General features: G+C 36.1%; 3 protein-coding genes and 1 long non-coding RNA gene across 5 annotated transcripts in view; 2 read left to right on the top strand and 2 right to left on the bottom strand.

Moving 5' to 3' along the window:
* LOC106139964 (polycomb group protein Pc) overlaps positions 1–21727 on the bottom strand; it is a 97180-nt gene that overhangs the window by 46403 nt on the left and 29050 nt on the right. The window lies entirely within an intron of this gene.
* Positions 3–1885, top strand: LOC132901795 (uncharacterized). The gene is made up of 2 exons (XM_060944399.1): positions 3–718; positions 1391–1885. Exons 1-2 carry the CDS (start codon positions 645–647, stop codon positions 1617–1619), a joined length of 303 nt encoding a protein of 100 aa, XP_060800382.1. The 5' UTR covers positions 3–644; the 3' UTR covers positions 1620–1885.
* On the top strand, positions 3158–21389 carry LOC106140542 (TBC1 domain family member 9). 2 transcript variants are annotated; one of them, XM_060944396.1, is made up of 19 exons: positions 3158–3396; positions 3477–3643; positions 3996–4163; positions 5015–5111; positions 5312–5575; positions 7346–7610; positions 9210–9412; positions 10624–10759; positions 11257–11536; positions 11941–12134; positions 12360–12554; positions 12923–13072; positions 16046–16234; positions 17020–17199; positions 17482–17690; positions 17832–17938; positions 18630–18848; positions 19225–19325; positions 19631–21389. In XM_060944396.1, the coding sequence occupies exons 1-19, from the start codon at positions 3353–3355 to the stop codon at positions 19856–19858; spliced, it is 3396 nt and encodes a 1131-aa protein (XP_060800379.1). In that variant the 5' UTR covers positions 3158–3352; the 3' UTR covers positions 19859–21389. The 2 variants fall into 2 exon arrangements, with proteins under 2 accessions (XP_060800379.1, XP_060800380.1); XM_060944397.1 differs by having other exon boundaries at positions 3160–3396; positions 10636–10759; positions 19631–21388.
* On the bottom strand, positions 9213–10004 carry LOC132901796 (uncharacterized). The gene is made up of 2 exons (XR_009656903.1): positions 9870–10004; positions 9213–9515 (listed from the first exon to the last, which is right to left on the bottom strand). It is a non-coding gene; the product is annotated as an uncharacterized LOC132901796 (long non-coding RNA).

Here is a 21727-nt window from a genome sequence, read left to right on the forward strand (position 1 = left end):
ATCGATTTAAAGCGTGTCCGTGTCTTGCTTGTGTTCAGTTTTAGAAATGCATAAGAGTGCGTGACTAATGCTTGAGTAAAATTAATTAATCGATGTTATCGATATCGTCTTCATGGGCAATAAAATATATTTTTTTGAATTGACAATCCTCTTTGCAGCGGGGTTTGGATCTGGTGGTAGAAATGATCCCAGATAGATTAGACCTATAATCTAAGAATCAATCAACATACGTGTTGATTCTTAAGGTCTCTGGGTAAATTTTATCATAGCAATGTATTTTAACAAAAAGTGTAGACAGCCGTATCATTTGGTGACCGACTAATCAGTTACGGACGCACGCACGGTCATGCACTTGCTAAGATGGAAAAAATAGTGAAGTGAAATATGAGCGCAATAATGAAAATACCAATAAATTTATACATACAAAAGACAAATTAAGAAACACCAGCACATAATTTATGAAGTTAAAATAGAAACCACCACAAATAACTAATGGACCTCTTTTTGTTTTACCTTTACAGAATTATTATGCTTTGAATTATTTTGTGACGTAGTGATTCTCACCATCAATCAACCACAATATCAATCACTTTTAATCGTTTCATCCCAAGTACCTATCAGGTTTCAAAATATAAATTAATAAAATGTATCCTCGTGTATTGCGCGGTTTTTATTCTCAGTTAGAAAAAGCTGCGAGGGCATCCGGTTTCGTCGCCGGGTAAGTAGAAGTACCTAGTCAAAAAAGTTCTTGCAATGTATAATTTTATTTATTTATTTTAAAATGTATTTTATAATAAATATTTAATCTCGAATAATGTTGTGGTGACATCTCTACGCTACAAGTTACAACAGCCAATCACGCGACACTCTCAGCCAATAACAGCGATAAAGCTTAATCGCGATATTAAAGATTCCACGGATTGGGGCATCATACAACCGCGGTTCCCCAGGCATAAGACCTAGCCTGGCGGAAGATCTTCCCTTTGTGTCCAGTCGAGCTCGAACTATCGCTCCCGCTACAATATTACTTGATTTATTTTGTAATACCTATCACTTACCAGAAGATCTGCCCTTTCAGTCCTTTCAATACTATACTATGTCTACCCCGTAAAAGATAACGACCTAATTAAATGTATGTATGTTTACATTATTCAACTTACTTCGAGGCTTACTGAAAGTGTTATTTGTGTATATATGAAATTAGGTCTATCACACACACAAAATACGATAGTACTGATTAAAGTGACTGACTAACTGAAAGTTCATAAATGTATGTAATACTTACTATACCTAATGTGTGAAGTGCCTCATAACGAAATCAAATATAAAGAAAAATACTTTTGATGTGCTTTTTAACAAGATAAAATATTGTAAAATATGTTTTTTTCAGGAAATCCGGCCGCCATATGAAGTTTCCATATACTTTTTCCGCTAAAATTGCTCAATTTCCAATTTTTTTTTATTGTAAACATAATCGAACTTGGATGTATTATCCGTGGAGTTGCATGTTATCATTTTATTTCTTTGGAAAAATTCATGCGATAGTAAATTCTGATGAAAATAAAAGAAGTTGGGCAGAAACTCAAAGAAAAGCTGCTGAAAAGGAACACGAACATTAAAAAAATTACCAAACAAAAACCGTTGTATATTGTGAGATAAAAATGATGAATGAATTTTTTCATGGAGGTTGTGTAAAAAGAACGCGGAAAAAACCTTTTACACAAACAAACTTGAATTAAATAAAATATTTTTTTTACCACTATCTATCTCTTTCGAATTGGTGCGATTAAGAAAATTTAAAGAAAATCTAAAATTTGATTGGCCCAATTTCAAAAAGATGAAAGGAGAGTCATTGATGTAATATTGTATTTTAATACATTTTATTTTTCTGTTGGTTTCGATTTTAATTAAGTATTTATCATATACTCTAGTCTAGAGTAAATATAAGTAAAGTATACCTAAAACTCTTAATTCTAGAGTAAAATTATGTTGTTTGTTAGCTTGTTTCAAAAATATAAGTATTACCTTATACCTCATGTTTATGTTTATGACAAAGCAGATAGTAAACGTCAATCAAGGGATAAGGCATCATACAATCGATGCGATTATTTCTATTCTGGTTATGGTTTCATTTTAAGTTACGGAGGTCAGATGGCAGTCGCTCTGTGTAAAAACAAGTCGCAAACTTTGCAAGGGAACCTAACCCGTATTAGATCTTATGGGTGCACATCCAGTTGCCTGCATGTGCCAGTTTCTTCACGATTTTTTCCCTCACCGTAAGAGCATCGGTTCATATTCAAACAATTGTACATAACTTCGAAAATAGTCATCGGTAGATGCCCGCGGTGGAATTCGAACCGGTGCCTTTATGCGCAACACGCGTTTTAACCGGGCACCTTGCCGATTCGGCCACCGACTCTCTGCGTAAAAACTAATAACCTCGTCAAATCGCCTAGGATAGTATAAGAGTAACGGACCCCAGGGTCTTTAGCAGGGCGCTGTGGATGTGACCGGGAATATGCTTGGACGAAGGAAAAGATAATTTTAGATTTTCGTTCGCGAATAGTTAAAAAGAAATCCATATGTAACAATTACGTCAAGCGAGTAGCAGTGTATCCCAACGGGACCCGGGACCTCCGGTGTCACAGAAAAGCGTACTACCGCTGCGCCACAGAGGCCGTCGAAATGTTTAGCGGCGACGCTTGGGTCTAAAAGCATAGGCTTGGGTAAAGCTAGATTTATTTTTAAGTTATGTGGATACATACTCTAAGTATTAAATAAAATAAAAATTGGTCGAGTTTTTAACGAAAATACCACTAACTACCAGTTAATAAACTATACAATAAAATCCATTCAAGAGCTATTTTTTATCTAAAAATATTTATGACAAAGTTACAGATCCTCACTTAAAAAAGATCTCAAAGATATGAAATTAGCACGTATAGAGCAAAATGCATCGACTTAAAAGTACATACCTGAACATTATATCTTTTCATTTTCATTCTCACCATTTTAACTCTTCGGATAGAGAGAGAGGGAAGATAAGATAAGACCTATCTACTTTTGCGAATGGCCTATTTATTCCAAGGATGCCACACCACACCTACGTCCATGGCCACACTACATCCACAGACATCCCTATTCTATTTGTTAATGTCAAATATGACAGTACTATAGTGTGATATTATTGTCAATGTCAAAAGACGATTTTCTTTTCTCCCTTGTTGTTTTGTTTATCGCGTATTGAAAAATTGAAAGTAAATAATTTTGCCGGTTTAAATTGTAATGATAGATACTTAATTTTGATCGCAGAGACCTAGTTCATAAGTGAACAAAGTGACTTGTTGTCGCAATGTGGGTTAAACCTCAAGAGATTTTTATAAAAACTGCGTTGTGGTAATATAATTTTCTTATCTACTGTCTGTCGTGCTGTGGAGTTAATATTGTCGTAATTAACATAATTATTTTACTTAAAGGGATTGCGATGAAACTACTCTGTATTTCGTGTTGCAAAGAAGAAAGGGTCATGGGAAATCTAGAGGGCTGTCGTCACTGTTGGTTGGCACTCTCGACAGTGTTCGCGACACCAAACCACCACCATATCGAATACTGCATCAAACACCAAATTCTGAAATATATTACGGTAATCCTTATCCCTATTTTCCGTGGTCAATCTTATTGGTTTTAAAAAACCTGCTTTTATTTTGCAATAGATAAATCCAATTGGAACATTTATGCATTTTTGCATTGCATTGAGACTTATACATTTTACATAAAGTTCTTTGTATAAACTATGCAGCCAATAACAGTAAATTTTATAAAAGTAGCTTATCAGAAGTTTTTATGCCTATGCACAACTTGGAAGTAAAAGAAATGTATAAGAATATTTTATATGGCAAATAAAGTAGAATTTCTCTTATTCTCTTTTTCATATTTCTCTACACATTATCCTTGATATATAGGTTTGTTAAACAATTCTTTTTTCAATTGATCAGTCATAGCTACTGCACTCACTGAGCAAGAAATCCGTCAAGACTGGCAGTGGCTGTTTGACAATATTTGTCCAACACTACACTCCTTTGACAAGGAAGAGGATGTGACTGACTTTGTCTGTTGTAAGATTAACTCTCTTATAGCTACAGTGCAAGACAACATCACCGAAGGTAAGCTTTGTTATTTAAATCTTTGTTGGTGGTTTCACTTTTAAAGGAATTTCAAGAAAGGAGTAGCCTGTTAACCCTTCTTTGCATGGTGATGGAAATTTCAATCATAACATTTAGTGAAGAAAAAAAGGTACTCAAAAACTGTAAACTTTAAATTTGTTGTTGCTGGCAACTTTATAAATGATTATTGCGTACAACAAAACCCTAGTACCAGTCTACTAGAAGAAGAATTACAATAAAAAAAAAGAAAGGTCACTTCGGTGTAAATTTCCCAAATGTAAAGGCTATTCCACAATTTCGTGTAATCAATGTGAAGTTAATTTGTGGTTGAATAAAAATAATAATTGTTTTTTAAATTATCATTTAGAATAAAGGAGATTAAGTAAACAATATCTTTTGACTTATTTAGTAATGAGTTATATATGTAACAATGTATAATGATGTAAATTTTTATCACTGTTTTTTAAATAATTCAAATTCTTATTTATACTAGGATTTTTTTAAATATTTTTCCTTTAATCTAGAGCATTAATTACATCAACCTGATTTATTTTAAAAGAAATAGGAAAAATCATGCAATGAAGGGTTAAATATCTCTTAGATATTAGCAACAGTACCTATCTTACCAATTCAACCACCGACACTCTATTTAGGTACATTTCTCTTTGTAAGGAAATAATCATATGGATATCTTAAACCTACTTTACCACTTTTTCATCGTCTTCAGATTAGAGAGATCACATTTAAAACTTTTAATAGCTTTAGCAGTGGGGCACAAGCTGTAAAAGAATATAAATTAAAAATGTGTCGTATTTTGTTTTAATAAAAAATAATTCCTCTAATATTTGTAGATGAAGATACAATTACATACAAAAATGTGGACAATGAGTTTCATCAAAGATTTGGAATGCCTAAAGAGGAGAAACTGGTGTGCTATTATTCTTGTAGGTGAGTGGAATACAATTACATTTATATTAATTTATTATTTAATTATTTAATTATAGAGTTGTCTATTAAATTTTTAATTAAAAGTTTTTTAACCAAAGAAAGTCTTATTAAATGATGTATTGCTGTAGTAACTATATATTTTCCCAAAAACTTGGGGGAAAGGTTTAAAACGATAATATGGATTTTATTTTTCATTTCAGTTATTGGAAGGGCAAAATGCTCAGGCAAGGTTGGCTGTACCTCTCAGTTCATTACATGTGCTTCTATTCCTACCTGTTTGGACGGCAAACCACAATAAAAATCCGCTGGGCCGATGTAAAGGAACTGGAGAAAACCAACAGTCTACTCTTCCCTGATTCAATTAAAGTAGTGACGAGGGATGGTGAACATTATTTCACATTGTTGTTGAAGAAGAATGAAACTTTTGCACTGATGCAGCAGTTGGCTAACATTGCTATGAAACAGTAAGTTTTGAGCCATCTCCTCTCTCCTTCCTCCTGGCGGTGATTCTTAATGCAGGTTTCATCCTCATCTCTCTGGGGAAGTGCCCAAGGTGTGTGCCCCTTTTGACCTGTATACTGGATTGGGTACCTAAATCAGGTTTTCATTCCAATTTGACTTACACAACCTTTGCAGGGGAAACTAACCCATCACCTATAGAAAAAGGACAATTCTCTCAGTCGCTTTTTATATTATCCATAGGAAAGACATAGAGATGGACTTTTTTCTTTCTAAAGTATGGAGACCACATACACACGAAAAAGTTTAATTTATCAATATATTTTAAGTTGTTAATACAGTTAGAATACAATGATGAACATGATTATAATATTAAGTGGTCTAGTTCCTGCCTAAAGGCGTACAAATATTTTAGACACAAATCATCATTACTAAATTCTTTAACTTTGTAAAATTAAAATAAATAACATTTTTAAGAATTTATTTTCTATTCAATTCAGTTGTTCAAATCCATCATTGAGTTTTAATTTTGACTGAGTCTTGTTCTGTGTTTTAGCTGTATATTGAGTTATTACCCGTAACTGTAGCTATAAATCATATAACACATGTGCATACTAATTATTTTTTAACTGTTAGGCATATACGCGCCGTCATTGGTTATGATTTATCATTCATTAGTCGTCGTATGGAGTTTATTTATGAAACTCCGTAATGTAATTAAAATATTATGATAATATAAAGGCATATTGGTAGATGCTCTCATTTCCATTTTACCTATTTGATTTAATATTTATTTTTAATTTTTTATGAGTGCAACTATTATAGTTTAAGTTATATATTTTAAAGAATGAATATAATTATTTTTCCGAACTTTGCTCGCGTTGTGAAACTTTTTAAAGTATAGTTAAATTACTACTTCGGCGTATGACAAACATATTTGCGGTTGGTTCATTATCGTATCTAAGGATCAAACAGCATATTTAATCGTCTGGGAAAGTTACCCAGGATAAGAAAGTGCCTACCCAGAGGGTGGTACCCATGATGGCAGAGTATATTTGTAATCAAACTGGTTGATTCTTGAACAAATAGATAAACTGAATTTTTTTTTTACATATTTGGGATCGGTGTCAATCTAATAACAATGCTACTTATTTTTCATATGTATGTAGATTAGCGTCTTGTCGTATTTATACACAAATAATTTTGGATATATAAATGTATACGGGACTAATTACACAGATTGAGTTAGCCACGAAGTAAGTTCGAGACTTGTGTTACGAGATACTAACTCAACGATACTATATTTTATAATAAATAACATCCAAAACCCAGACCAATCAGAAAAAGTTCTTTTCTCATCATGCCCTGGCAGGGATTCGAATCCGGGACCTCCGGTGTCACAGACAAGCGTACTACCGCTGCGCCACAGAGGCCGCCAAATAAATTGATAGCAGCTGTCATTAGTGTTATCTTTTTACACTCGCCTGTCTGTACAGAAACTTGATGCCTCTTTGCTGTTGGTTGATATGAAGAGGGATTATATTTCTCTAGTGTGTTTATACAATTCAATTTCTTTCTTCACTTACCTTGAAAATTTGAAGTATGTGTATTAAGATACATTTTTTGTTTGTTATGGGACATCTCGCCCACAAAAAATCTGCCCTGCAGTTGAAATATCAACTTTTCAAACTGCGTATGGGAAACAAACACATACATATGTAGAACATGCTATTCACTATAAGATTTTTATGAAGTAATAATCCTTTGGTTTCAAGGTTAATAGACGACAAACCGGGCACGTACAACATAGATAAAGATTTGTTGACGAAACTAAGTAGAAATGTGCCAAAGAAACCTTCCTTCTTGAAGAGGGACCTTGACGCGAAGAAACAGTCGAACCTGTATACCTTGCGGTTCAGATTGCCGCAAAATGAAAAACTGGACGGAAGTGAGGAGTGTACGCTGTGGACTCCATATAATAAAAAAGAAAATTGGGGCCGCCTGTATCTGTCACAGAATTTCATCTGTTTTGATAGTCGGGTAAGTTTGTTCGCAAATCCCATCGATTCTTAATTTATAAATACGCAAAATATCAAGAAGGGCGTCGGTCGTCGAATCGGTAAGGTGCCCGGTTAAAATGCGTGATGCGCAGAAAGGCACAGGTTCAAATCCCACCTCGGCCATGTACCAAAAACTATGTTCAAAGTTATGTACCTACATTAATTTATCTACTAACCGATGCTTTTACGGTGAGGAAAAACGTGATGTGGAAAAACTGGATGCGTAACCATGCTATCAATACGGGTTAGGCTTACCTGCAAAGGTTTCGGAGGTCAGATGGGAGTAGCTTTGTGTAGAAACCTGACTCATCCAATCTAGGATCCATGACCACAGGCACACCCCGGGCTCCTCTCCAGAGTGGTGAGAATGCGACCGGAACGAAAGTTAGAGGAAGAAAAGGCAAAATTTCAAAAAGATTCGTACATTCAACAAACAAATAAACTTACTTCCGCATTTATAATATTAGCTGCGATTCGCATAATTTATTCCGATTAATTTGGTCTCTTAAGTTGTCTTATTCTTACATTATTTACCCTATTGATATCAACAAAACAAGAGCAATAAACAGTACACATAACGTATCTTGCCGTGTTATCGCTCATGACATAAGTATTGAGTCACGTCTTGTTTGCTTTCCGAGTTACATTATACATGTTAAGTGCACAATGGTTTTCGCTTCCTATTGTGTATGTTTACGTTCGATCATTACAATGAGGACTAGTATGATAAAACTATTACCTTTGTATTTACCAGATACTGTTTCTCGACTTGGAAAGACTTTCTTATATTGGGATGTTCTCAGTTGCACCGTCCACCATTATGTTTTTAGGCCTGGGATCCACTTCCTGATATAATCTCTTTCTGTTTTGACCGGTCTGCAACGTCATGGGTTTTAAGACAATTATCTGCATATTATCTTTCGTGACATGACGCCAGGATTTAATCGGCCTACTCCCATTCAGTTAGTCGACATATCGACTCGAATAAATATACCAAGTTTGTAAGCGTACATTTTGACGTATTAAATCTGTGCGGGAAGTGGCTAGCAATCATATATTCACGTCTTTTCCGTTACCGCATAGATTAGAGCCAACAATCTCGCAAAATCTGAAAGGCCACGTTCAGCTGCAGTATATCTAATAATTGGATTTGAGATTTAAATAGTGACAGGTTGTTAGTACAGAAAACTGTGTCCTACTCATAATTACGACACACTATTCTTATAGTTTCAACTAGCTGTGCCTGCGACTTTGTCCGCGTGGAGTAGTTATTTTGGGAATCATTGAAGCCCTCAAGGATGAAGAATTTTGGCCGTTTTTTTCACATATTCCATGATTTCTTTGCTCCTCACCATCAAGCATCAAGATGTTATAAAGCCTATAGCCTTCCTTGATAAATGATCTATTCAACGTAATATATAATTTAACTACTGGTTCGAATTGAAAATTTTTTTTTCAATTCAAACCAGTAGTTCTTGAGATTAGCGCGTTCAAACAAACATAAACTCTTCAGCTTTATAATATTAGTATAGATTATATATGCACTTCTAATGAGGCCATAATGTCCCGCTTATTACAGGTGCGTAACTTAGTTCGCTTAACGATTCCTCTACGCAATGTCCACCAAGTGGAGCGGGCGGACTCTGGAGGCGCTGGTAGTTCAGGAGACTCTGGCAGTATACTCATCACCACTTCTCATCACACCAGCTTCTTGTTCGGGAATATATCCGATCGGGAGTTCTTAGTGCACAAGATATCGGAACTCCTTGCTAAGTTGCCAAAGTAAGTTTTATTGAAATAACTGCTTTTGCATGGATATGATTTTGGGGATATAATAGGTACATTACGCTTGTGATGCCTGGGGCTTCGCACTTGTGGGAATTGTCTGAAAAAAAGGATGCCTATGTTACTACCGAATTAAGGTTGTTCCAAATTGTATAAAAATAAGTAAAATAGTACTTTCTTCAATTCGTTTTTTATAAACAGAAGTACAAATATTATCTGTTTAATTTTATGTAGTAAAGTAACATATTGTAAATTTTGATTTTGGATTCTGAGTTACAGACGGGAGAAGTAACTTCTTGCAGTATAAAGTTTTAATATTAATTTCTGGCTGATATTAAATTTTTATGCTCTTTTTGCTTTTGAATTTTATTTATTTATTTAAACTTTACTACACAAAATACAAATGTAAAGCACAATTTATTTGCTTAATTTACTGCGTAATAAATCTACTGACCTTGGCTTTAATCTTATCTTTCATCAATGACATATAAAATATAAACAAACGTTTTGTCGATGAAAAGACCGAATTTATTCATTCAAAATTTTGGATTTATAGACAGTGAATATGACCGCCTTCTATGACGATTTCCAACTAAGTACTACAACTATTATCCTTAACTTTAAATTGTGTTGATAAATTTCTTGCTTGTGTTATCATTGTAATGTATTTACTGATCACTTCAGGCACGATGGAGACATCCATATTATTGTTTATGACTAAAAATTTTATACTTTTTTTCTTCTCTTGTATATAAACTTACTATTCGAAACCAGCGGAGTTAGTGCCGTTTTTGGTCAATCAAGCGAATGGAACACTAACTCGAAATTCTTTAGAATTTAATCAGCGCCAATTAAGTAACACGATGGCACTAGAATAGAACAGATTTATTTTCAAAATTGGATACAAGGTACCACCTCACTTAAATCTAATTATAACTACTACCGCTTCCAAAGCTCATGTGTAGAAGAAGCGGTGGAACAAACTACACTGCAGCATTTGCATCGGACGTCATATGGCACTAATGCACAATTCCATACAATTTCGCGATAACGTGCTCGATTCGTTTGTTCGAGTAAAATGCGCACTAACCTTATACAAGTATGCATTAAATTGGAATCAACTAACATCGGATTGCATCAACTAACATTCAAATGAAAATTGTTAGGTTGATTCAAATACTCCTATTCTTAATTTGCGTCATTATTAGTACTGTGTTCAGGGAAAAAGCGACGTTGGCGGTGGCGAGAGTTGAAGAAGGCAAAGAGTGGACCCCACAACCACCTCTTATGACGTTATTTAAGACCAATCAGACATCGCCTATAAAGCAGATTCAGCAGAAAAAGGTGTGGTTTTATTGGCTTAATTTTGTACCACTGTTTCATAATTTTTCTCAGATTCTGATGAAATTTTATAGTAATCTATTTGTTTCTTCACTTCCCAATAAATATACAGTATTTCATTATATTTGAAGCTCTATTGCTTAGGATACGACTGGGGATAAGCAAAGATGAGAAAGAACTAGGAACAACTATGGAGTTAGGCGAGAAATATATTTTAACTAGCGACCCGCCCCGGCTTCGCACGGGTGCAAAATTATAAATGTTATTATACATAAAAATCTTCCTCTTGAATCACTCTACCTGTTACAAAAAACCGCATCAAAATCCGTTGCGTAATTTTAAAGATTTAAGCATACAGACAAACAGACTAAAATAGCGACTTTGTTTTATACTATGTAGTGATATGTATTGTATAAACATAAAACGATGTAAACAAATAGAAAATACAAAAGCGATTTCCGCCAACCGAGGCTCATATATAAACAACAGTTATTTTCCAGGAATTGCAATGGGAGGATCATATGTCAGAAGTGGGACGCGGGGTCAGTATGTACCAAACTGTTGCCGGGAGCGAGTTAGTTGTGAAAGGCATACCGGAATCCCTTCGTGGGGAACTCTGGGGCGTCTTCTCAGGGTCCATACTCCAGAAAGTGCAGAACAAGGGACTGTATGAAAAGCTGGTGAACGAAGCGCTGGCCTCGAAGAATCCTGTGAATGATGAAATTGAGAGGGACTTGCACAGGTCGCTGCCTGAACATCCCGCGTTTCAGAGCGAAGTTGGTAAGATGTATTTTTTTTTAATCGTTTATTGTATTAGTTTGTTTTTGGGGGCGTCCCAAGGTCTGGTCAAGAGTACTCGTAATTATTGGTGTCGTCCTGGCAAAAGGTCAGGCAATAAGGTAGCCTAAATCGATGAGCTTGTATGAAAATATTGAAGAATGGGGATGAAGCATATAAGTATGCAGGGATCGTGGTATGTGGACAGATGTATGATCATAGTAAACAGTTTGTTAAATGAACTGTATGCTCACCGATGCTTTAACGGTGACTGATATCATAATTTGGCAATCAGTACAATGTGCATTTAGATAATGGAATGTGTGAATTTATGATATATGTAAAATTCAAGTACATATGTTATGGTCATCTGTTTCATTCCATTTACGTTTATTATTCTATTACAGGTATCTCCGCCTTGCGACGTGTGCTATGCGCGTACGCATTGAAAAACCCGACGATTGGTTACTGTCAAGCGATGAATATAGTTGCATCAGTACTCTTGATATACTGCCCCGAAGAGCAGGCTTTCTGGCTGTTGGCCACGATATGTGAAACTTTGCTACCTGATTACTACAACACAAGGGTTGTTGGCGCTTTGGTAAGTTTTCTATATTTTTTAAATTCACGTACACATAGTTTCTTTGCCACGAGACGTATTGATTGCCACATAGTAAACAACTGTCTTATTGGGTTGCAGGGTATTGATAAATTATTAATTAAGCTTCTTCGCCACGCTCAAAATGTTGTTGCCAATTTATAGATAAAACAATTTACAGATAATATTTTTTTTTAAAGTAGTTTAATAAGTAGGCAATAATTTTAGATCGACCAAGGAGTTCTTGAAGAGTTGACAGAAGCCCACCTCCCCGAGTTACATGCCAAGCTGGACGAGCTGGGCGTCATGAAGATGATCTCCCTGTCCTGGTTCCTCACGCTGTTCATCAGCGTCATGCCGTACGAGTGCGCGGTCAATGTCATGGACTGCTTCTTCTACGACGGCGCTAAAGTTATATTCCAGGTCGGTGTTTTGAAGGCAACTTTCTTTGTCCTGGCGTTTGACCTTTTGAGTATGTTCCGGGGTTGGATGAGTCATGTTTTTACACGAAGCGACTCCTGACTGACCATTTTAGATCATGGTTACACACTGTGTGTGTGTAACCATAATCTGTTGCGTGAATGTGCAGGTTTCCTCACGATGTTTTCACTCACCGAGAGACCATCGGTTAGCACACAAACTAATGTTCATAACTCGGCAAAGAGTCATTGGTTCATGGCCGAGGTAGGATTTTAACTCGTTTTGGTTCGGGTCGCATTTTAATGGGGCGTTAAGGTGCCTGGTTTAGCTACAGACGCTCTTGATAATGACTGAGTAATGTCAATTCACAGGTGACTCTTACGATCCTGGAGAAAAACCGGGAGCAGCTCCTCAAATGCACGGAGGACGGCCAGCCAATGCAGATCTTGGGGGATTACCTCGCTGGGATTTACAATGACGAAGCCGTGGCGCTGTCTACAGAGCCCCGCACCGCTAAACGGGTACAAAATAAAATTTAAAAAATATGTTCTTAAAATTTACCGGACAAAATGGCGAGAGAAATGTCGGAAATATATAGTATATACATATAATGTCGTGTAACAAAAAAGGCGCAAATTAAGACGGTTCACAAAATGTAGTCCGACTGAACATATGCCAATAGTAAATATCTATTGTTCTTCCGTTAGAACTCAGTTTGTCTTCACGACATCCGTGCGTGCGACTTTTGCTCCGAAAAGAAAATAATATAAAAAATAAATATAAAGATCGACATCAGACAAAATACGCATTACAATTAGAGGTGAAAATTACCGAAAGTTTCGGAAACTTTGGAAGTTTTCAGGAATATTTCGGGAAGTATTCGCGAAAACTTCCTAAGTTACGGTAATTTTGGAAGTTTTCAAATCGATGATTTATTTACAATAACAGCAAAAAGGGCTGCAATAAACTTAAACAATGTCACTATTTAGTCACAAACCAAGCGCATCCGTAAGTAGAAGTATCTGTTTGACGAAATATCGGTAAATTTCGGATAGTTTTCAACATTAAAAAAACAAAATTTTTGTTTTTCATTTTAACATGCATACATACATACATAAAATTACGCCTCTTTCCCGGGGGTAGGCAGAGACTACGTCTTTCCACTTCCCACGATCTCTGCATACTTCCTTCCACATTCATAACTTTTGACCTGACCCCTTACCAGCACGTCCTTAATTTGATCAAGATATGTTCGTCTAGGTCTTCCCACTCCGACCTTTCCCTCCACACTCTCCTCGTATATCTGCTTAGTCAACCTGTTTTCATTCATCCTCTCCACATGACCGAACCATCTCAACATACCCTTTTCTATTCCTGTAACTGCATCTTCTTTCACATCACAACATTCCCTTATCACGCTGTTTGTTGCGTCGACGCTGTCACTCAATTTCACACCCATCATACTCCTTAACACTCTCATTTCCACTGCATTTATTCTGCTTTCGTGCTTCTTTTGCCATACCCAACTTTCACTCCCATACATTAATGTCGGGACCAACACGCCCCTATGCACAGCCAGTCGAGCCTTTTTGGATAGTTTCTGACTGCTTATAAAGGCATGCAAAGCTCCATTTACCATGTTCCCCGCGTTCACTCTCCTTTCAATATCACTATCACACTTGCCATCTGATGTAAACTTTGATCCTAGATATACAAACTCTTTCACTTGCTCAACTTTTTCTCCTCCAATCAAAATATTACATGCTGTCATTTCTTTCTCCATTTCAAAAACTAGTGTTTTAGTTTTACTTACGTTCACTTTCATTCCTTTCTCTTTTAAAGCTTCATGCATACAGTTTACCATCTCCTGTAACTCCTCCGCTGATGACGTCAGTATAACCTGATCGTCGGCATAGAGCAGACATTTGACTAGTAACTCATTCATCTTTAATCCACTTTCAGACTCTTTCAAATCTGTCAAACAACTATCCTTAAATAGGTTGAACAGCCACGGTGACGCAACACATCCTTGCTATAACAGTGGCTTCCAGCGCTTCCCGATTGCACAGAAATTATTCCATCATTAGAACATTGCCACCTCATCGAGTCTGGCTTGGCAACTTTAAAGTTTTCCTTTATCGTTACCATATTTAGCTTTTGCATATTCTCAAAATAGGCTGATTCAACGTGACGTTTTTTTTATATAACTTATGATTTTAATAACTGTGTCATTGAGAACTTTAAAGTTTTGTGGTTTTACTATATCTTTTAAGAGCAAATTAAAGGCGCGATGCACAACCAACTGCAAATGTATGTACATATTCATCTTCCACCATTCTCCACAGTGCTTTCATGTTATTTGTATTATCGGTAATTACCGTGACAAATTTTTATGGTCCTATTTCGTCTATCACACATTTAAACTGAGTGAACAGATAGTTTTTTTTATAGTGCTAGGAAAGACGCATTTATAAAAGAAGGTTTAGGTGTAGTAATAATAAAATTAATTGTACCTTTGCCGTTTATATCAGTCCAACCGTTCATAACTAAAGCAAGGGCTTCAGCTCGATTTATAATATCAGTTGTTTCCGTTCTTATACGTTCGTACTCCGCATTCAAAAAGCTATTGCTAATCATATACCTGTTGAAACTGTATATATTCGGGATTAAGGGCATTGATTGCATTTTGCCAGAAACTTGATTCTAATATATTAAATATCGCTCCTGTGGCGTAAATTTCTCGTGCAAAACTAAGGTCTATTTTTTTCTTTTTCTTTGCGGTACTGCAATGAGTTGACTGTTGTTGTTGATAAGATTGTGAATCTTGGGTAGAACAGCACGACTACAGTGTATTTTCTAGTACAAGATTAGGCGTTGGTGGAATAAACAGCTGGCCATGGACTTGTTTTGATGTTGACGAAAGTGAGACAGAAACAGAAGAGTCTTCTTTTTGTGACTGACTGTTTCATAAGGGCGACGGCGGCATTCGGCTCATACAGAGGCGGCCATAGTACTACTACACAGCGGCGTACATATCTTTGATTAAAGCCGCCAACCTTGACCTTTAAAATAAACTATAGATTTTATATTTTATTGATAAATAACGTTGTAATTTTACTGTAGTACTCTCACTGTCGTGTAAGCGTAATCCCGGATCATTTGTCACAGAGCGAGAGCTCGCTTTCCTATTTTGTAGTTTATTACTGCTTGTTAAATATAATAATATGTATAAAATAACATAATTAATCGTGTAAAGGCGTGCCCCTTGCATTGGAATATTGCTGTCGTAAATAAAAAAATATTATTTCAAATCTTCCAAAACTGCCGGCAACTTTGGAAGTTTTCGGGAAAGTTACCTTACGTTAGGAAATATTCCTGGTAATTTTCATCTCTAATTACAATAAAAACTTTTTATTACAAACTTACAAGTATCGGTAGCCCAATTATAAATTTTATTTTAAATTAATATTTTTTTTTTTAATTTTGTGTTACAGACTATAAAAATCCAAGATCTAGTTTACGAAGCCTACCGCACTTACGGGTCGAGCGTGACGAGCGAATGTATAGAGAAATTAGGACTCAAACATCGGCTAAGGGTGGTCCGGCATTTAGAAGATAGTCTAGAAAGGCACACGTTAAGAGCATTGCAGCAAGACAAGTTATTGGAGCCTAACGAACTTCAGGTAAAACACATACGTAAAAATCAAGCCTCTTTCCAGGAAGTGGTAGGCGGAGACCACATCTTTCGCCTTGCCACGATCTCTGCATACCTCAACGGTATTTAGATTTAGGTTCTTTTGTTAACGTGTTTGGGTTCTCATGTTGTGCCGTGTGGTTCCTGGAGTCGATAGAAATAAGAATAGGACCACTCTATCTCGTTCTCAGGGATATCGTTAAAGGCGACTAAGGAATAGGATTATAAACTTGGTATTCTTCTTCTAGGTGATGGGCTAGCAACCTGTCAATTGGTGTTTTCGAGACTGTTGGTTCTGTCTACTTCGGAAGGGATATAGACGTGATTATATGTATGTATGTTCTCATGTTAACAGGAACAGGTTAGACAGGAGTCAAATATCGTCTGAAGGTGGTCCGGAATTAGGAAGATAGCCTTGAGAACCACACTTTAAAGGCATTACAGCAAGACAAATATATGAGCCTAATGAACTCGTCCGACCATTTTGACCCTGTACATATTACCTTTGTCTTTTTGTGTTATTTATAAATCGACTTACCTATTCCCAGATATTAACACTACAGAAACAAATGCCAGGAGGATGACGATAAAATATAATATTATTTCCTGATCATTGATAAAATCCGATGTTAGACGGTTTGAAAAGTGTTGCCATGCCATTATTTTAAAAATTTGTCCTCAATACTTTGTTTTCTGTCAAAAAGTTCCCATAAGTCATAAGTAATTATTATTCCAATAGTTATTCCATAATAAATAAATTATGCTACGTTTCAGGAACTACTAAGCGCAATTAGAGAAGAATTACTATGGGCGAAACGGGCGCCCTGCGAAAGATTGGAGGCGCCGTACGAAGCGTATAGGTTGGATTACTCGCAGTTCAAGACTCTGTTCACCGCGTTATCGCCGTGGACGAGAGGCGATATGGCCGAGGCCATCACTGCCAGGATGTTCAAGGTTTGTAATCAAAACTAAAAATTAATTTTGTCGTCGGAAAACTTTACGATTGAAAGAGAAAAATTCTTACTTTCTGAGTTTTTGCTTTGGTTTTGGCATTTCTGTATTTTATTTAGTGCATTGTGGGAATTTTGGGATTAAAAATACCCTATATGATCACTCAGGTTATGTTCTACCAGTGTACTAAAGTTTATACCATCTGGAACACTACAATTAAGACGCCTTGCATGCCGCCGGCGGACTTTATTTTCAATATTTTATAGTTTCGTCCTTATCTCACAGTTAATGGACGACGATGACGACGGCATAGTAAGCGCTCGCGGCCTGAGCGTGGCTCTGGGTTTGAGCGCCAAAGGCGACGCCCAGCGGAGGCTGCGCGCGCTGTACTGTGCGCACGCGCCGCCGCTGCTCTCGCCGCTAGACATGAAGCCGTCGCAGTTCACCGACACGGGGGAGGAGCTGGCCGATGATGCTATCTCTTTCTTCGATGGGTGAGAAATTTTGTTATTTATAATTAAGTACGGAAACTCGTGGTAGAATTATGTGGTTCAGAGTTTTGATGAAATCGTTTGGTTAGTATCGAATTTTTTAATCGTACCAATTAGAATTAATATCTTTTGATCAATTTTCAGTGTTGACAACCCATCTACACCGGACTCCGGCGATGGAGCGACTCAGAGATCGGTCAGTGAAGTCAGCGACAGTATAGACAGAATCAGCGACCTCATGAGTCAGTCAGGTATGGCCATAGATTAGAGTATACTTCAACGTGCTGAAATTAATTATTAGATTTCTGAAAATGTATAAAATAGTTCGATTGTTGACGATCCCTCACTTTAAGAGATTTTCGAAGAATTTTTTAAAAGAATATTATATTGATTAATAACTCACACTTGCACTGCGGTGTTGTCTTTTTGATTTTCTTTGAAATCGCTATGTTGGGGAAATTAGTCTTACGACGTAACAATTATATATACCTCGACGGCCTCTGTGGCGCAGCGGTAATACGCTTGTCTGTGACACCGGGGGTCCCGGGTTCGAATCCCGGCCAGGGCATGATGAGAAAAGAACTTTTTCTGATTGGCCTGGGTCTTGGATGTTTATCTATATAAGTATTTATTATTATTATAAAATTATAAAATAAAATATAGTATCGTTGAGTTAGTATCTCGTAACACAAGTCTCGAACTTACTTCGAAGCTAACTCAATCTGTGTAATTTGTCCCGTATATATTTATTTATATTTATGTAGCGAGCGCGTAAGTAGTAAGGCAGTTATCGCGGCCGCGTTGCTAGGCAACCGAGCCCGGCTGAGCGTCTCCTCCGTGACTCGCGCGCCAGTAGAGTCGAGATCGCGTTCGCTGCGCACACGTTTATGCGTCCCATCATACGACCCTTACACCTATGTAATAACTTATTTTTTCTTACAGGCCTGACAAGCACCTCGCAGCACAGCTTGGAGTCGATCCGCGCGTGCGCACTGTGCGGGCTCGCGGGCGGCTCGCTGCCGTCGCCCGCGGCGCCCGCGCCCCCCGCGCCCGCGCCCGCCGCGCCGCCCCTCCCCCGCCCGCACTTCCTGCAGCTGCTGGCGGTGCTGCACGACCTCACACAACACGACCTCGAGTTGTACGAGGCTGTTATGAATGCAGGTTTGTGTGACTGATCAATTTACTGCTATGTTTAATAGGGTTATATACTTGGTCTACTAGCTTTAATAGGGTGTCGGTGGTTGAACAGTCAAGGTGTCAGGTTAATAACATTTGTAAAAAGAGAACCGCCTCCGATCGAAATTTTTTAAGTCGATTATATTTAGGTTAAAAAAGCCGGTTAAAAATTAAGGGAATTCATTTGCTTGGGGATAAATTAAAATTTTCTGCGAAAGTATCACGCGCATCATAAATGGAGGACTTTGCATGAAAAATATTATAAATATGATTGATGCAAAGTACTTTACTTTAATTTATTACGGAAAATCACAGAATGTAGAAGGAAGTACCCTGTGGTAAAAGAACTTCAATTTTTCAGGTACCCTCCTTTTGCAGCTAGGAGCGTTAAATCGACCGGAGTTAGACCGTGAGGTGTCTCAAGATAGCCTCTATTTGGCCGCAGCGGCTAAGCAACCAGTTGTAAGTATAAAATTACCTTTATCAAAAAAGATTTAATTTTTTTGGTTACTTAAATTTTGCGAAATTAATTAAATATTTAACAAGAAAACGGAAGAACCTTTCCTGTTAAGTTTTTTACTATACATTGCAGACGTTCAAAATTTTGGATGCTCATAATAAACTAAGAAAACTGTGCGTATTAACACAGTTTTCTTAGTTTAGGTTAGGTTAGTTTTTTTTTTTTCTGCGAGCTTTAAGAAACATAGTTTTACCTGAATGTTGTCTGCGAGACAGTACCTAAAATAAAACTTTTATTTATTGTCTAGGTTGACCCCAACGGCAATACAACAGAAACGGAACAAGACGAATCCCTGCCTTCTCCAACAAAGGAAAATGAACCTTTTAACCACGACACATGGTCCATAACATTACAACAATTCTTAGCCACGATGCTGGCCCAAACCCCTTTGGAAAATTACTTTAACGAAATCGTGCCTATCCTGCCACAATTAGAAGCTTTAAGGCAGAGGGATAGACTTCAGTCAGTATCATAGCTATTAGAATTGGCCGGGTTATTAGACCTTTGAATATAAATGTGAGAATTGAGATTTGCTATGTACCGTATATAGTATATTATTTGGTGATTTCATATCAGAACACGACCTATTTATGTGTGGTTATTGATTATGTTTTATAATTTTAATGAATTGTCCGAGTGTACCAAAGGTTATGTTTTTCGAGCATGTGTACAATATATTGCACGCTTTGTAACCCAAAAACTTGATCGATTTAAAGTATGCCATTTCACTATAAATTTTATGTAGTCATTGGTGAAATCCGTACTATGGTTGCTTCCAATTCAAATTATGATGTTAAGCTATTCTAAATACTTATGGTTCTGCTGAAGGCATAATATTATATCACTCTTATATGAAATAGAGTTTAAACGACAATAATCAAACTCTAAGATAAGTACTATATTATGAAATATTTGCAAACATTGAGCATGTAAAATGTCGCCTGTTAGTTAAACCATATTCTAAAATTTTCATTATTTTTTTGATACAAACATATATATGGTAGACATTATCGCTAAATAAAAATTCTTTTTTTTCACAAAAATCATCATCATTGTCCTGTCGATTATGAACCAGTGCATCCTCCTCTGGAATGTCTATTCTGAAACGGCGATCCAGTAGAGGGTAAGAGAGGTTCTTACGCGATTCGTCTCCGGTTTGACATCCGTGACTCGACTCGGAAGAAAATAACCTGGCGTGTCTATTCACAAACATTCACATATCTCTTATTTTCTCCAGTCTCACTCTATTTTAAAAAGATAAGTAGCGAAAGAAAAGGTAAGATCTAGATTCCTTGTCAACGTTCAGAAATAGTTTCGAAGCTTGGATCATGGTTGTCGTACTAATCTACCTATTTTCTTACTAAATATACGGAAAAGTGGATGGATTGGTCCTTTTCTTTAATAAGACAATTTCAGAGTGTATGCTTTATTACTAATGTATATAATAAAAATATATAAAATGCTAGCTTAAGAATATGATTGGTATGTAGTTTTATACCCTTCCTTGTATGCATTCCAAATTAAAATTTAAGTATTTGGCCGTTTATGTATGCTTAGTAATTTGTTGAAAATATGTATAATGTAAAATATAACTTTATTTTTATATTTCCGTATGTACGTCAATACTTATTTACTGACTTTTTACATAGACAAAATAATCAATACTTATTTACTGACTTTTTACATAGAATTCAAATAAGTAAGTAGGTACAATAAGTATTTTTTTGCTATAATATTTTTAAAGTATTTAATCGAATGAATAGCCATATTAGTGTAGTTCATAATATAAACGCGTTATATTTTTATTATTAGCATAGTACAAAAACGCATTTTTAGAGTATATATAATGTCTAACGTTTTATTTTTTAAGTCTATTTTAACTATAATGTAAGTTTAGTTTCAAATATTTCTGTAATCATAAAAATCCATACTTACCTTAAAACTAAGTTTTATGTTTAGCAGAGTGCATTGTACGTAATAAATGGTGCTTTTTAAAAGATGCTTGAATTGTTTTTTTTATAATTAAAGAAATATAAGTATAATATTTGTATAATGTGAAATAAAAATGTTGATGCTGCACTTGTGTTTTTATCCAGATTATTGGTCTTTTTATGTAGAAGAAATGCAGTAAAAAAAATTAAATGAATAATCTCTTTTCTCATCACTGTTCACACACATCTGCGGATGGTGATTTGTTCAAAAAACTTCAGTGTGGGTAGGTAGAAAATACAGGAATATTCAATAGGTTCCATTTTTATTCATATGAGGTGGTATATTTCACTTGCCAGAAAATTCAATTTTTGTAGCATTAATTAATGTACTAAGAAGTAGGTTTTACTAAAAC

Source organism: Amyelois transitella, chromosome 5 (genome assembly GCF_032362555.1).
Source record: "Amyelois transitella isolate CPQ chromosome 5, ilAmyTran1.1, whole genome shotgun sequence".
NCBI classification, from domain to species: Eukaryota; Metazoa; Arthropoda; class Insecta; order Lepidoptera; family Pyralidae; genus Amyelois; species Amyelois transitella.

Excerpts from the sequence above, each read along its gene's own strand:
- LOC132901795 (XM_060944399.1), top strand. The coding sequence starts at position 645 with ATGTATCCTCGTGTATTGCGCGGTTTTTATTCTCAGTTAGAAAAAGCT. Across the intron at positions 719-1,390 it reads GCATCCGGTTTCGTCGCCGG|GAAATCCGGCCGCCATATGA; the intron begins GTAAGTAGAAGT and ends TGTTTTTTTCAG.
- LOC106140542 (XM_060944396.1), top strand. The coding sequence starts at position 3,353 with ATGTGGGTTAAACCTCAAGAGATTTTTATAAAAACTGCGTTGTG. Across the intron at positions 9,413-10,623 it reads CTCCTTGCTAAGTTGCCAAA|TACTGTGTTCAGGGAAAAAG; the intron begins GTAAGTTTTATT and ends CGTCATTATTAG. Across the intron at positions 17,939-18,629 it reads CGACCTCATGAGTCAGTCAG|GCCTGACAAGCACCTCGCAG; the intron begins GTATGGCCATAG and ends TTTTTCTTACAG.